The sequence below is a fragment of the Balearica regulorum genome, chromosome 2, assembly GCF_011004875.1.
Source record: "Balearica regulorum gibbericeps isolate bBalReg1 chromosome 2, bBalReg1.pri, whole genome shotgun sequence".
NCBI classification, from domain to species: Eukaryota; Metazoa; Chordata; class Aves; order Gruiformes; family Gruidae; genus Balearica; species Balearica regulorum.
The window spans coordinates 55,832,595-55,847,970 of NC_046185.1; the positions used below are offsets into that span (position 1 = coordinate 55,832,595).

The 15,376-nt window shown below is 38.8% G+C and overlaps 1 protein-coding gene across 10 annotated transcripts in view; it reads left to right on the forward strand.

Annotated features, from left to right (window-relative positions):
- Window positions 1-15,376, forward strand: part of PTPRM (protein tyrosine phosphatase receptor type M) — a 512,931-nt gene that overhangs the window by 176,813 nt on the left and 320,742 nt on the right. For all 10 annotated transcript variants that reach the window (XM_075744400.1, XM_075744401.1, XM_075744406.1 and 7 more), the window contains exons 4-5: window positions 107-185; window positions 3,218-3,333. In XM_075744400.1, coding sequence (XP_075600515.1) covers window positions 107-185; window positions 3,218-3,333 — 195 coding nt within the window. The remainder of the gene's footprint in view (window positions 1-106; window positions 186-3,217; window positions 3,334-15,376) is intronic.

Sequence of the window (15,376 nt, forward strand, 5' to 3'; positions counted from 1 at the left end):
GTGTTCTCAACATGTTAGAAGAGTTGATGTATTTTTCCATAACACAATATTTTTATATTCCCTGTGTTACAAAGCTGCTAACTGAAATTCTCTTTTTGCTTCTCAGGTTGTTTTTGAAGTGGTCACTTCAGGTCACCCAGGATATGTGGCTATTGATGAAGTGAAAGTTTTAGGACACCCATGTAGTAAGTACCTCTCCACTATTTTAAAGCCAGCCCTCTAAAATGAATGTGCCACTATGCTTCAATAAATGTGGAGCAGAAAATACAGAAAATGTCAGAAAACAATGTCACTGCTATAAATATAGGCTGAGTATGTACAAAGCATTGCTAGCATTTGAGTGCTTGCACCTTATGGGCTTTAAAGACATCTCTTATACGCACCTTGTGTACAGTGCTTGGCGTAAGCCCCAGAGCCTAATTGGGCCATCTAGTGACTCCTTCTGAACACAAGTCATCAAGATTTGTTGACCAGTTTTCTATTGCCATCAAAAATTCAGTGCAGCCACAAGCTGAGGCATTAGTGAAAGCAGATGAACAATGCAAGAGCTGAATATATATGATTATTTTTTCCAAGGCTTAGAAGAAAGAAGACTCAGCTGGCTGAGGGCCGAGGCTTTGCTAAGCAAGGTTACTTAGGGTACTTCCCCAGGTATCGTACTTTGGGTTCAGGGCTCAATTTCTGCACTGTTTTACTTGCTTATGTTTCAAATATGTTTCCTTGTCCTGTTATTTAGGACATATAAACTATCCTAAGTTCTTTTAAAAAAATTGATGTCAAAACAAAACCTTGTAAATTAAAGTTTTAATATAGTAATCCAGAGGTAATTGAACAGACTACTTAAATAAATGATTATTCCACATATTTGCTGTTGGTTAAATAAGGTGTATTAAGATCATACATAGAATTGTAGGTGGTAATCTTATTGACCAAATGAGTGAGTGGGGAAAAAGACACTAACTTCTGTGTAACTGTTCACCTTCCTCTTATACCGTATTGTACTTATATGCATTCTTTGCGGCTTGTAAGAGCTGCAATTTAAAATAAAAAGTGGTTTATCGGTTAGTACCAGAGCACCTCATAAAAATGGTTTTAGTGTTAGTGTCAAGAAGACACAGACATTTCTTCAAATGCAGAGACAGTTACGCAGAATCAGCAGCTATTATTTCTAAATCACTTAGTTCTAATAAACACAGCAGGCTCTCATGTTGTTAGGCAGTATTTGTGCTTCTGCATTTTGAATTTATATCTTTGGTTCGAGTAGGATAAGTCTAAAGCAGCATTTTATCAGCTTAATAATTTTTCTTATACAGATTTTGAGAGATTTGATCTGTGCATTTGTACCAATCAATTCTGAAAACCTGCAAGTAGCTCGTGTTAATAGGAAGACTAAGTTACACCCCGTAGTGCGTAGAGTTCTAACGTGACAGTGTTGAAATGAAAAAGCTTTAATGAAAAGTTCTTTGATGAAGTAATTAAAATGTTAGAAATTAAGACATCAAACCAGTTACATTGTCTACAAGAAAATTGAAAAACTGTGAAAATTGGAATAGAACTACCATGTGTCTAAAACTGCAAGATTTATAATGCTCTTCTTTCTGTATATTGCCAGAAAAAATACTTTTTGAATTGTTAACTCTTTAAACAAAATTAAAAAAAAATTAAAAATATTTAAAAAAAAATATTTGCTAGGCAGTTGTACTAGGTAGTACAGACAAAGACCAAGCTGAAAGCAAGTTGTAAGCATGTAGAACTGAAAGGGATGGCTTGTGGTGGGTGGGTGCGTGGGGTTTTCTCGTCTATGTCATGGGATTTTCTTGTGTGTGTGTTTGGTTTTAAAACCTAACGCCCCTCCTCACTTAGGGCATACCTGGTAATTCAGAAAGGCTAGTTTTCTAGAATTTGTGAAGACAGAGGAAAAACCAATTGGGGTAAAAGCAGATGTAAAAAAAAAAAAAAAAGTGACTGAGAAATGGGGAATTTATTGAAGAGTTTTACTGGATAATCAGACAGTAATAGTTTGATAGGCAGAGAAGACTTTGGCCTAAATCTGCTGTCCTAACTGGGAACTGTTTAAGAAAAAAAAAACAGTATAACTAATGAATTTGTCATAGGGACAGTTATGAAAAGATTTCCTTCCAAAGTTAGATATTAATTTGGACTATTTTATTCCATCTCCTCCTTCTTATACTGCCTTGCACTGGATATTAAGCAACTTTTTCTTGAATTCTGGTAGCTGGTTATTTATAAATTCCTTAAAACTGCAATTTCTCCCAGTGGTAAGGTCTTTTAAGAAAATGTCATCAAAACTTTAAATGAGTGTGATGCTCTGCTAGAAAGTGTATGTTTAGTTTGCCAGTTTATTGCTAGTACTAAGATTTCCATGTCTGAAAAAAATGTTCAGAGCCTCGCTAATCTGCTAGTTGGACAGTGCAAAAAATCCCCTTGCCTGCAGTACAATTTGAATGGTTGGGGAATACTGCCTTTTTAAGGATAAGTTTCTGTATCAAATTTATGGGGTTTTGTGTCACATGGTTGACTTTTTCCAGTAAAACAAAAATACACATGCTATCTTTCCTCCTTCAGTGGACTAGTTCTGGTTTGATTATCTATTTCATTCATTAGGTTATTTGTAGCTGTATTGCTTCGATTTTTACCTGGACTGTTCTCTCTTTCTAAATGAAAAATAAGTATTGGTATGGAGAATGCATTGTGTTTTGGGTTTTTTCTGCAGTGTCATTGAAAAGAATTGTATTTAAAGAATACAGCTGTAGTTGGCCAGAAGTGTTATGTTAGCATTTTAGCTGTTCGGTGTGCTACATTTCGAAAGCATCTCCTCTATAGACACTGCACCTGGTTAAAAAGAAAAACCTGTTTCCCTGACAACATCACTCAACTTCTTCCTGTTTTGTCTAGTTGGTAGTGTAAGTATCTAATAGGTTTTTGTTCAAAACATAATTAGTTTCCAATATGATCTTTATTAATGGAGTATTATTGCAACAGGGATGCTGAGCTAAGATAATTTACACAGCAGGAACAATTAAATAGCACCCTTCTCTTTGTTCTTTCCCCAGTACGCAAGTAAACCAACCTAAAATCTAATGTGTAGTCAGTGATTTGAACCTTTTAAAGCAGGGCTATTTAATTTGCTGAGTGTATTATTCATAACCAATCCTTCCATGTTGGATAACTTCAATACTTTATCTTTTTCCAACAGCAAAAACTCCCCATTTCTTACGTCTTCAGAGTGTGGAAGTCAATGCAGGACAGTTTGCTACTTTTCAGTGCACTGCCAATGGTGGAACAGACTCGAGTGACAGACTCTGGTTACAGGTAATTTCTTTCGTTCCTAATACACTGAGATCTGGGGGGAGGGGAATTCATCCCTCTGAAAGGAATGTAAAACATGAAAAATGATAGGGCTGTCTGTTTCATCAATATTAGATTTTGTAGCGCCTTTGAACTGCTGCATAGTAGGTGTTCTGTTATAGAAAAAGACACTGGAAGATTTTACTCCCTTGTTTCAATGGGATGCCTTGTTAAAAATAAAGGTACTGGTTTTGTTATATGTGGTGGTCATGAGTAAAGGCTAAATCCCCAAGGAAGAGCGCATGACTTTCTCATAATGTCTATGCTGTGCAACATTACGCACAATGATTTTCTTGGCTTACCTCTATCTCTGTCTGGTATTTTCAGCTAAAATTGCATTCTTACTTTTTAAGTCTGGAAAAGACCAGTCTGACAGTCAAATCTGGCCTTTTGTATTACAGAGCCAAAGAATCCTACCTATATTCATTGAGCCCATAATTTTTTACTTATTGAGTGATGTAGCTTCTAGATAGGTGTCAAATCTTGATTTAAAGACTGTCTCCAACTCCTTTTCTTTCAGTAAAGACAGTCTCCCCTTATCCATATGTGTAACCTTGTATCAAAATCATGCATCTTACTTGATCTCTTTTAGTAATGGGGGTTCAAGTTAAACTGCTGTCTTGCTGCCATCATTTCAGAGTTGTCTGTTCTCTACAGCAAATAGTCTGTATTTGGACTTAGCATTGGGGATATACTAACCTCTAAATCCCTATGCTTTCCATACGTGAAAAACAACATGCTAGAACTGGAACATTGTCAGTGAGAAGGAAATAAGGATGCCTAAACCAATGCCTAAGGACATCACTCAGATGAAACTGCAGTATATGGAGAAGGAGGGATAGGAGAAATTGAAGCAGTAGTAACAGGTGGGACTTAGAAATTGAATTCTCTATTTTTGTACTTTAAACAATTTCAGGCTTTTACTATCATTTTCCTTTCACATTGCACTTGGTGCAAAATTTCATCAAACATTTCAGAAATTATTCATTTAAGTGTCACAGGTTAAACACCTCAGTAGTTATAAGAAAACTAGCACACAAATAAGTAAAACCACTTGAAAAGCAAAGACCCATATTTATCTCCATATGAATGATGAACTGTTATGTCTGTCCAGAAAGAGCCTGATCAGATACAGTAGAAGGCAATGGAAATCTCCTTTGTTTTTATATAGGTTTGCATGGGTATTTTCCACCTCTGTGCTGATATAAGGCTGATATTTCTCTAATGCCCCAACCCTTTAAAGCCAGCATTACAGTGGTGAATTGGTTGTATTAGACTCCTCTCTTTCCTCAGCCACTGAGATTTTTTTGAAAGAATGATTTTTCCAGTCATGAAAAGAGTTTAGCACGTATGGGAAAATAATGGGTTGTTATTTCATCAATGATAACCTTTCTAGGACCTTTGAACTTCTGCATAATGCTCTTTTGTAAAATTGAAGGCAGAATTCTATATAGGGAAATCCTGATTCTATTCAGTTTCTCCACAGATTTCAGGACAGTATCATTTCAGCTTTAACTTCTTTGCATGGCTGGAATGTAATTTGTTTATTTTAGAAATTAAATATCCTTCTAGATTTTATGTAATATAAAATCATTCTTCTAAACAGCAATAGCGATTCCAGAATTTCTTTGCAGACCTTAATTAAGTGATTCCTTGTTTATACATGATTATGAGATATTTTTTTTTCTCTATATGAAGGATAAGAATGTAGTGACAAATTGACTTGTTGAGGAATTTCATCTTCCTGCAGGGCCACTGCTTTTTATCCTGCCCATACAACCACAGGTCCCTCTGGTAATCAGCCCAAGGTTGTGCAAATTGCAGGTGTGCCTTTGTGTAAGAACATTTTAAAAGTTGACAGGATCTCCTGGATAGCTTGGATTTATTTTTGTACTTGTTTGCCAGTTTCACAGATGTCTGCTGCAACTTACAGTAAGACTGATCAGACAGCTCCACATGTGGGATGCTGCAAAGCAAGGCTATGAGATACAGTTCCCAGCAGGGTTAGTTGTATTTTAGTGTACTAGGTCACTATTGGGTAACAGATCCCCAGGCCTTGCAAGTCTCCATTGACTGACTGAGACCCTGTGGTTTCACGGTGTGATGTTGAGGAATTTTGTATACGCCTGCTTATAACATCTCACGACGCTGCCAGAGTACCATGAGTACAATGCTGCTATTTGTAATAGCTGTCAGAAAACATGCTATCTTCCACATCATATGACTGGTTAAATGGACACGAAAGATCCTTTCATTCCTGGTAGCAGTAGAACTGATATTCAACTACAAACCATCTTAATAAAAGACACTACAGCCAGAATAAAATGAACACCATTCTCTGGAGACTTAGCACTCAGGTAATAGGGATTCGGGTTTTAGTCGTGCTAAAAATGAGTCATGCAATCTCTCTGATATGCCTAGTTTGTCCACTAGTAATATTAAGCCCTTTTTACCATCCTTTTGATGGTTTGTTTCCTTAAATTTATAGATCCTTAAGAGGAAACCATAGTAAATAAATAAATGCAGTTGTGTGATTTTGTCAAGGGCTTCTCAGCATTTCTGCCACATAAGTCGTATCAGGAGGCCTAATCTGTTTGGATTTAGGAGTTCCAAAATATCATGAGATAATTTGCTCCCAAATAATTTCCAGTACCTGTCATTTTTTTTCCGATCAAGATTGTTAGTCTGAAGTATAGGTGAATTTCCAGGGTTAAATCACAAACCCACTGAATTCAGTGATGTTTCTGACTGTTTCCAGCGGTGGCAGAATTTTACTCCTATGTTTACTTCTGTCTCTTTTATATAGTACCTCTCAGCTTGTACGCAACAAAAGACTTCAAGTTTAGTAGTATACATTTTTCTGGTGAAGAAATATTTTACTTTTCACAGTCTGTTCAACTGTGAGGGATATATGTTCCTTAAAGCAAATCAATAATTGTGAGTTGATTGGTTATTTTAGTCTCCTTGTCTTTGCTGAGTAGTTGCTGCAAATGGCATAGATGTTCTTAGTTTAATAATGCCCAGGCCTTGAAGCAGTCTGAAGTGAAACCCATACATCATATTTTATTTCCCTCCTTTTTTTTTTTTTTTTTTTTTCTTTTTAAGTCTGTCTCACTCTTATTCCCTATGGAATATGAAGTCTATTAATCTATGGAGTATTATGGAAGTTTTTGCAATTGAAAGGGTGATGAGTGAACCACAATTCACAGGTTACCTGCCCAAATTAGACCACTGAGCCATGAAATTTGTTTCATGATGCTGTGATCAGTATTTACTCTTTTGGGAAAGGGAAGACAGAAAGCTGTTTACCTATTCCATAGTGCAGTGCTTTGCAAGAAAAACAGTTTTCCTGATCCTGCTAGGCACCCATGCACCCTAGTGCATGAGCTATGATTACAGGCTTGTCAGATAATTTGACAACAAATTATGGGTATTTTCAGTGATATCATTTTGAGTTAAAGTCAAACAAAAGGACTCAAGAACACAAACGCAGCATCATATAAGTTTGGTTTTGTTGTTGTAACTAGTGTCCAATTAATAATGACATTGGCTAGATTGTATGTTTATGAATTCATGTCCTCATTAGCTTACGTTCTAAACATAAACATACCTTAAAAAGAAGTCTGATGACACTAATGAAGGAATGTTTGTAATTAACAGATGTGTCCCATCTGCTTACATTTTCTTTATCACATCTACGGACAACACAGGTTATTGTCAGCATGAAATGACTTTTTCTATTCCATTGAATGATTGAGCAAAACCACCATTCCTGTGCTCTTTCCTGTGCTCCCACTGTAAGTGCTGTAGCAATTGCTGTGTTTTTTGTTTTATTTAAACAAATTCCTCTTTGAAACTACAAGCTCCAGAAGTTGACGCCAACGATAAGATAAAGCACTAGGCACTAAAGGAGCTGGGAATCCCAAGGAATGGAAATATACTTCAGAAAAAAAACCCCACACATTTGTAGGTGGGAGCCAAAGTTAGAATTTGGAAGAAAATTAACACAGAACAGTTAATGGTCAAGTGAAAGCAGCTGAGACAGTGTCTTCTGAAAAGCTTGTGCTAGTTATTAGTATTTAGGAAATTGGCACAAGAAACACAAATCTTCGTTTCAGGAGAAAGAGGATAGAATTCTTTTTTGGAAGTAACCTTTTCATAGAAACATAGAATACCAGGTTGGAAGGGACCTCAAGGATCAACTGGTCCAACCTTTCTTGGCAAAAGCTCCATCTAGATAAAAGTTCCATCTAGACAAAAGCACTATCTAGACAAGATGGCTCAGCACCCCGTCCAGCTGAACCTTAAAAGTGTCCAAAGTTGGGGAATCCACCACCTCCCTGGGGAGGTTATTCCAATGGCTGATTGTTCTCATTGTGAAAAATTTTCCTCTGCAGTCCAATCGGAATCTCCCCAGGAGTAGCTTGCACCCGTTACCCCTCATCTTTTCCATGTGACTCCTTGTAAAAAGGGAGTCTCCATCTTCTGTGTAGCCACCCTTTAAGTACCAGAACATGGTGATGAGGTCACCTCTCAGCCTTTGTTTCTCAAGGCTGAACAAACCCAATTCTCTCAGCCTTTCCTCCTATGGCAGGCTTCCCAGTCCTTTGATCATCCTGGTGGCCCTCCTCTGGACCCTCCCCAGCCTGTCCACATCTTTTTTTGTATAGTGGGGACCAAAACTGAACACAGTAAGTGCTTTTGGTGCAGACTAGAACATTGAAAAAGCAAACATTGTGCTTTCCACCAACATCTTTGAGCCAGGAATCTAAATTGCAGCTTGCAAGTTAGAATGACGTTTAGAAAAATATTTACTTAAAATTAGGTAAATTTCTTCCACTGCGAGCCCAAGATATACACATACATAGTTTTTGTTCTCTGCAAGTGTATGAAGTTTGAACTGTCATGTATTGAATATTTATATATACAAAATATTATATTTAATAGTAACTAAAATTAAATTTATTATCAAGTGAAAGCTGCTTAAATGTTAAAATAAATGTTTCCAAGGCAGTACTTTGGAAATATTGTGCCTCTGCAGCCTTAAAAGTTTGAACCTCTTGAGCCTACCTTTTTTAAGGTACATGCTAACAACTTTTTTTTTTTTTCTATAGAATCTCCATCTTGTTCAGTATATGGGACATACTCAGTTGATTAATAGCTCCTTAATATGTGGGTTCCTTCACACAAGTGTATTCACTTGTGTGAATAAAGGGCTTTTCACTTTGCTTACTAAATACTATACAAATCAATTTTCCATTAATTTTCTAATGGAATCTGTTCTAGTAATCATAGTGCTTCACAACATTAAGTTGTTTCTGTGGGCTGGATTGATATGATCTTCATTTTATAGTTGAGGAACACAGACACTGAGAAACAAAACCAAAATGTATCCCTTTTGGAAAGAGTCTCTGAGACATTTGGACCTGATTCTCTGAGCACTTTCTGTGCTCAGCGTCTGCTGCTGTTAGTTGCAATAGTGAGTGGCCAGTACTTTGGGGAATTGACCTCAAAGACCAGACTTAGGCATCTAGAATATCAGTAACAGTTTTGATGTGGGTTTTTTTGTAGATAACCTGAGATTATTTTACTGTTAGAAGGATAATTAGTTCCCTGTAGGAAGGGGCACTATCTGTTACTGAATAGATGAAAGTTTTTGGGTTTTTTTTTCAATTCTAGTAACCGTTTCATATTATTTCCAGGTTTTGGGTTGTATTCCTCTCTCCACTCCAGTATATATTTAGTGCCTTTCTTACAGTCAATATTGTATATTTTCCATTAAATATCACTGATCAGTTTTAGTTGCTTTTCATTGATTGCATAGTAATCTTAATATAAGACAGAAAAAGTTCTATGAACAGGAGAATATAGGAGGCTTGTGATGTGTGTAATGTTTGTGTTACCCAATGTCTAACAAGCTGTGATCTCTGATCAAAACTTTTCCTTCATTGTCTGCCTTAAATATGAATTGTTTATAATATACTTTATGCTTTGGGTAACCTTGCAGAACTGTGCTGTTTATTTTTACAGACATGGTAAGAACTGAAATACTCCTTCAAATTTGCCTGGATTTTTTGGGGAGGCTTTAAGTTCTTTGAGGAGAAATGAAAAAGTAACACATGTACAAGCAGCCTGACCGTTCTTACCAATTTCCTTATCTTAGGCTAAAAAAAGAAAGAAAGAAGAAAACAAAACAAAACAAAAACCATGTTTGTATTTGGCTAATAGAAAAACTTGTGCACATGTTAGCAATTATGTATAGCATTCATTATGTATACTGATGTGGGGGGTTGACCCTGGCTGGATGCCATGTGTCCACCAAAGATGCTCTGTCACTCCCCTCCTCAGCATGATGGCGGGGGGAGAAAATAAGATGCAGATAACCTCGTGGATCAAGATAAAGGCAGTTTAATAAAGCACAAGCAAAAGGCTGTGTGCAGAAGCAAAGGTAAACCAAAAGATTTATTCTCTACTTCCCATCAGCAGGCAATGTCCAGCCACATCCCGGCAATCAGGGCTTCAGTGTATGTAGTGGTTGCTCCAGAAGACAAACATCTTAAAGAATGCCGCCCCCCCCCCCCTTTCTCGACCTTTCTCTTAGCTTTTATTGCTGAGCTGATGTCATATGGCATGGACTATCCCTTTGGTCAGTTTGGGTCAGCTGTCTCAGCTATACTACTGAGGCAATTACCATAGTTGTTGTTATTTGGGTCCCTATCTCAGCCATGGTGTCCTCACATGCAATTTGGGTCCCTGCCTCAACGACACCTCTCTCAGAGTACTGCACTGTGGCTCCATAGGCACAAGCCAGGCCTCAGTACAGTGCTAGAAGTTGTTGGTTTTCATTGGGGCAGGCAAGGCACCCTGCCATCAGGTGGCGTGTCAGTTTGCGAGGGTCACTTGTCTGTTCAGATGTGAAGTCCCAGGTTATGGGAGGTGATAACCATCCTAGGAACTTGCCCAAATCCTTCCACACACCCTGCCACCCAGGGACTGGCCGCCTCAGGGCACATTTCAGTATTGCCTCACCCAAAAGTTTTCTTCTCTTATACCAGGATGACACCAGATTGCACAAAACCCATAATATACCAACAGTATTAATTAGTAGTGTTAAACAGCTCACATAAGGGTGAACAAGGACATCAGGATGTCCATCATAATGAAACTGTCTACATCAATCCTGGTATGGATAGGGAGATGTATTTCTTCATCCTCCCCACAAAATAGCTCCTCCCAGCACAGCAAGGCCATCAATGCCAGGGCAAAGCACAGAGCCATTGTATTAACATGTTCCCCAGCTCAGCAAAATGAAGAGATAAGCAGTGCAGCCAACAAACTCTGTGACCCGCACAGGAACTTGCCACTTAATAACTACTATAGCCATAGCACGCTTAATACAAATCTGCTGTTATCTTGTGCCCCATGTTGAACACCGAAAAGCACTGTGGTGGGTTGACCAGGTGCTCATCACTAAAGCCTCTCTATCACTCACGTCCTCAGCAGGACAGGGAAGAAAATAAGACAGAAAAAAACCTTGTGGATCAAGATAAAGGTAGCTTAATAAAGCAAAAGGCCACACACGGGAGCAAAGGAAAACAGAAGATTTATTCTCTGCTTCCCATCAGCAGGCAAGGTCCAGCCACTTCCTGAGAAGCAGGGCTTCATTAAGCATAGCGGTTGTTCCAGAAGACAAACATTGCAACAAATGCCCCCACTTCCTCCTCCTTTCTCTTAGCTTTTATTGCTGAGCAGATGTCATATGGTATGGAATATCCCTTTGGTCTTGCCCACCCCCAGCCTGCTGGTGAAGGGGAGAATGCTGGAGAGCCAGCCTTGGTGCTGTGCTGCTCAGCAGTAGCCAAAACCCTGGTGTGTTACCAACACCTTGCTGACTACCAATGCACAGCACTATGAGGGCTGCTGTGGGGAAAATTAACTCCATCGCAGCCAGACCCAATACAACTGATTGTAATGGATAATAAGGCATGACAGAGACAAGTCACTAGTAGCTTACCCTAGGAATCCATACTGGGACATGTCCTGTTTAGCCTTTTTATTACTGACCTGGATGAGAGTACACCCTCCACAAGTTCACAGACAACGCAGAGTTAGAAGGAGTGGCTGGTGCACCAGAGGGTCAGACTGCCATCCAGAGGGAGCTTGACAGCCTGGAGAAAGGAGCAGAGAGGAACCTCATGAAGTTCATTGAAGGGAAGTGCAAAGTCCTGCTTTAGGGAAGGAGTAATCCCATACACCACTACAGACTGGGGCCTGACAGGCTTGAAAGAAGCTTTGTGAAGAACCTGGTGATCATGGTGGACAAGTTGACCATGAGCTAGCCATGTGTCATTGTTGCAGCAATGAAGACTGACAGCCTCCTGGGCTGCATTAGGAGGAGTGTTGCCAGCAGGTCGAGGCAGGTGATCCTTCCCCTCTGCTCAGCAGTGGGGAGACACATCTGGAGCGCGGGGTCCACCTCTGGTCTCCCCAGAACAAGAAAGATACCAACACACTGGAGCATGGTTAGGGGACTGAAGGATCCCTTCATACAAGGGGACAGAGCTGGGACTCTAGAGAAGGGAAGGATCAGGGGAGATCTTAAAAGGAGTAGAGATGACAGAGCCAGAACCATTCTCAGTGGTATCTAGTGCCAGGACAAGAAGCAATGGGCACAAGCAGAAATACAAGAAATTCCACTTAAACATAAGGAAAAAAAAATTACTGTGTTCAAACACTGGAACAGGCTGGTTGGAGAGGCTAGGGAGTCTATCCTTTGAGATCCTAAAAATACAGCTGGATGCAGTCATGAGCAGTTTGCTGTAGTTGACCTTGCTTTGAGCAGGGGGCTGGTACTACATGATCGCCAGAAATCTCTTCCAACCACAGTTATTTTATGATTCTGTGAAAATATTTAAAAATCACTATTCTCATCTGTAGCATTTGGCAACTTCACTGATGAGGAAATATTGAAATGGAGTTTCTTGGGTCAGGTGTGATGGTGCCTATGTACGCACACTGGTTTTCAGTAGTTGACAGGATTCCTCTTTTTTCCCATTTTAACCTCTTGGTCTGTCTTTTCTGTTAATTTCTATTTCTGTCAGTGTACACTTCTTACTACTTCTGTTGATCGTAAAGGAAGAGGAAGGAAATTCTCAGCAATAAGAGCACACAGAGGAAACCCAGCAAAGCAGTTGGGATGAGGCTTTGGCTGTCAATGAACACTGACCTGTTAAACCTCTGATCACACTCAAATTCCAGCAATTTACATGAGAGGAGTAGTATATTGCCAGGAGAGTGTCGGAAATACAAAATAATCAATTAACGCAGAGGCTGCAGTGTAGTACCATGTATAAAATGCCAGTAGTACAGGAAGTGGCAAAAAGAAACTCCTTTTCATATGATTTACGAAAGTGAAGTAAAGCAAATGCAAAGAATAGGTACTTTGAAGCATCTGTGGAGCAATGCATTCTGTTAGCTGTATATCCCTCACATAATTTTTACAGCATAATTTTCTAAACATTTGCGTACAATATGGTGTTAGCTAGTTGAGTTTGCATTTATTTTAATTCTGCTTGAGGTTTAATTTGCACAAACTGTCACAATAATTTTTTAGGTGGCAAACTTCAATTTTTCTGATTTTCTGCATAGTAAGAACTTTGATAAAATGTGATAGAAGGATTTAGTTTAATTTACATGTTTTCTTTCCCTAAAGAGAGGCATAAGAAAAAACTGTAACAAATCTCAGCTTTCTAAACATCAACTCAAACTTATAAAATTTTAAAGCATGTTCACATGTATTAGAAATCCCACACAAAATTTTTGGAATGGCATATCTACGTTTATTTTAATTGTTTTGCTCTAGCTGTGAGCAAATGCATGTATTACAAGCTTTATACCTTAAGACAGTATATATTTAGATTGTATGAAAAGTCAAATACATTTTTGAACACACGTACCTAAACTTCCAAACCAGTTCCTGTTACAAAAGAGTTGTTAGGTTAGATGCTCATCCTTTGAGGAAGATGAATGCATTGCTTATGTGAGAAGCTTTGTTGTGAACAGTTACATCTCTTCCCTCTGGGCAATAGGCTGAGGTTTCATCACACTTAGAGCAATCCTTTTCTCTCTTCTGTCTGTTGGGATGCAGTCTCCCATCAGGGATAACACCAGCCAGGCTTTTCTGCCTGGGCTTACAGGTTTTATTCTGATGTGTATATAGATTTGATTAATCTTTCTCTGATGCTAAGATTTCTCTTACAGAATCTTCAATTATTAGTGATACCAGAGACTAGGAGAAATTAATTAATTATGGACTGTTAATGACAAATCCCAGTGAACATATACAAGAAACCCTAAGACATCTTGAAATCAAAGTATCTGAGAGGCGTTTTGACTTCAGTGATGTTTCGGAGCTGACCAGCAGAAATCACCCAGCCCAGTGTTTTTATTAGTAAACTGCACGCAGCTACATTTACAAAATGTGTTTGGAGCGTGGTAGGAATGTACAGTAAAGTTGACTTTCCTCCTTGGACACCATCTTTTCCTTTATAGGTTAGTATCAGCGAGTCTGAGTGGCACATGAGGTACTGTGTACTCTTATCACTGGCATGACTCTTTGGGTGTTGAGATTGCTTTAGGACTAAATTCTCAAAATCAGGGAACTGACATGCTCTCAGAAGTGTTGGAAATGGGTTGCCAGCCTGCCGTCCTCCTGTTCTTGCATCCAAGCACAATGAAATATTTCCTCCACAGCAGTGTGCTGCTTGGGCTGTTTCTTGCAAGGGATTTCTGCATATTCCTTAGAAAAATAAACCATCGAATAAACAGAAAAATAGACACCAACTTGGTAAGTCAGGGCCCCAGTACAATCACTGATGGATGTTGGACTGACATCTTACTTCCACCTGCTTCCTGTGTAGCACAATTGGGGTTCCCAGAGATACTCTGACCAGTGAAATGAACAACTGAGAAGACTAAAATGCCTCACGATGCAATAGCTACTCTGAATCTGTATTCTGGCATTACACTGCTTGTATGAGATGGTGCCACTCTAATAGCGGAGACAAAAATGAGCCTTATATTCTCCTGCATAGAAGTATTGCAGAAGCCTGGCCAGCAAAGCTGCTTTGCTTACTCCCAATCCACCCGGACTGCCCTGCCTGGCAGAAGAGCCAAATGTCGGTAACCAAGAAGAAATGTCAGCGTGCTTTGTTACTAATAGCAAAAAAATACAGATAAGGGTAAATGGAAGAATAAACTTCGCTCCTATTCTCATGAGCCAGCTCCATCATTCCTAAGTGATGTGGAAGCTTAAAATATTATCCAAAATAATTGATTTCTGGTGAAAATACCTGACAGAAGCAGCTGTAAAGTTTTACATTATGACATCAGTCAAAACCTTTAAATTAGAAACTCTTCAGATCACTGAGCACTGCAGACCACATAGGTAGTGATACCAAAAAAGAAACTAAAAACTTCAGTGGATGTGAGCAAATGTGATGATTTTAATTCAAGAAAACTAAGCAAAACCCTTGATACAGTAGGAAAAAAAATCCTGTAAACAGAGGGGAGAGAGGTGCTTGTCTCTGCAGCGGTGCTGGTCATCCATCAGTTTGCAAGGAGTGGTAAAGGGTGGTGTTCTCCAAAGGCCTTCCTTCAGCACCAGTCTAGCAGAGGTGGATGCTGCTCTGCCAAGAGTGTGCTTGTGACACTGAAATATGCATTTTGTTTTCAATTAGTATGCCAACTGTTCCTGATTATGAAAGGAATGTGGAATCTGAAAACTTTTAATATAGGTATTAGAATTTTTGTCTTGAAAAAAGCCTTTTTATCACAAAAATATAACTCTTAATCCTCTGTCTCTTTGGCAATCTCCTGTGACCAAAAGAGATTTTTGGGAAAAAGTAGATCTGAAAAATTCATGAAATGTAGTAGTTTTGCTTTTAGAGGTACACTGGAAACTCTATGAAATCCACTAGAACATTGGTTATGGACAACAGTGCAAGAC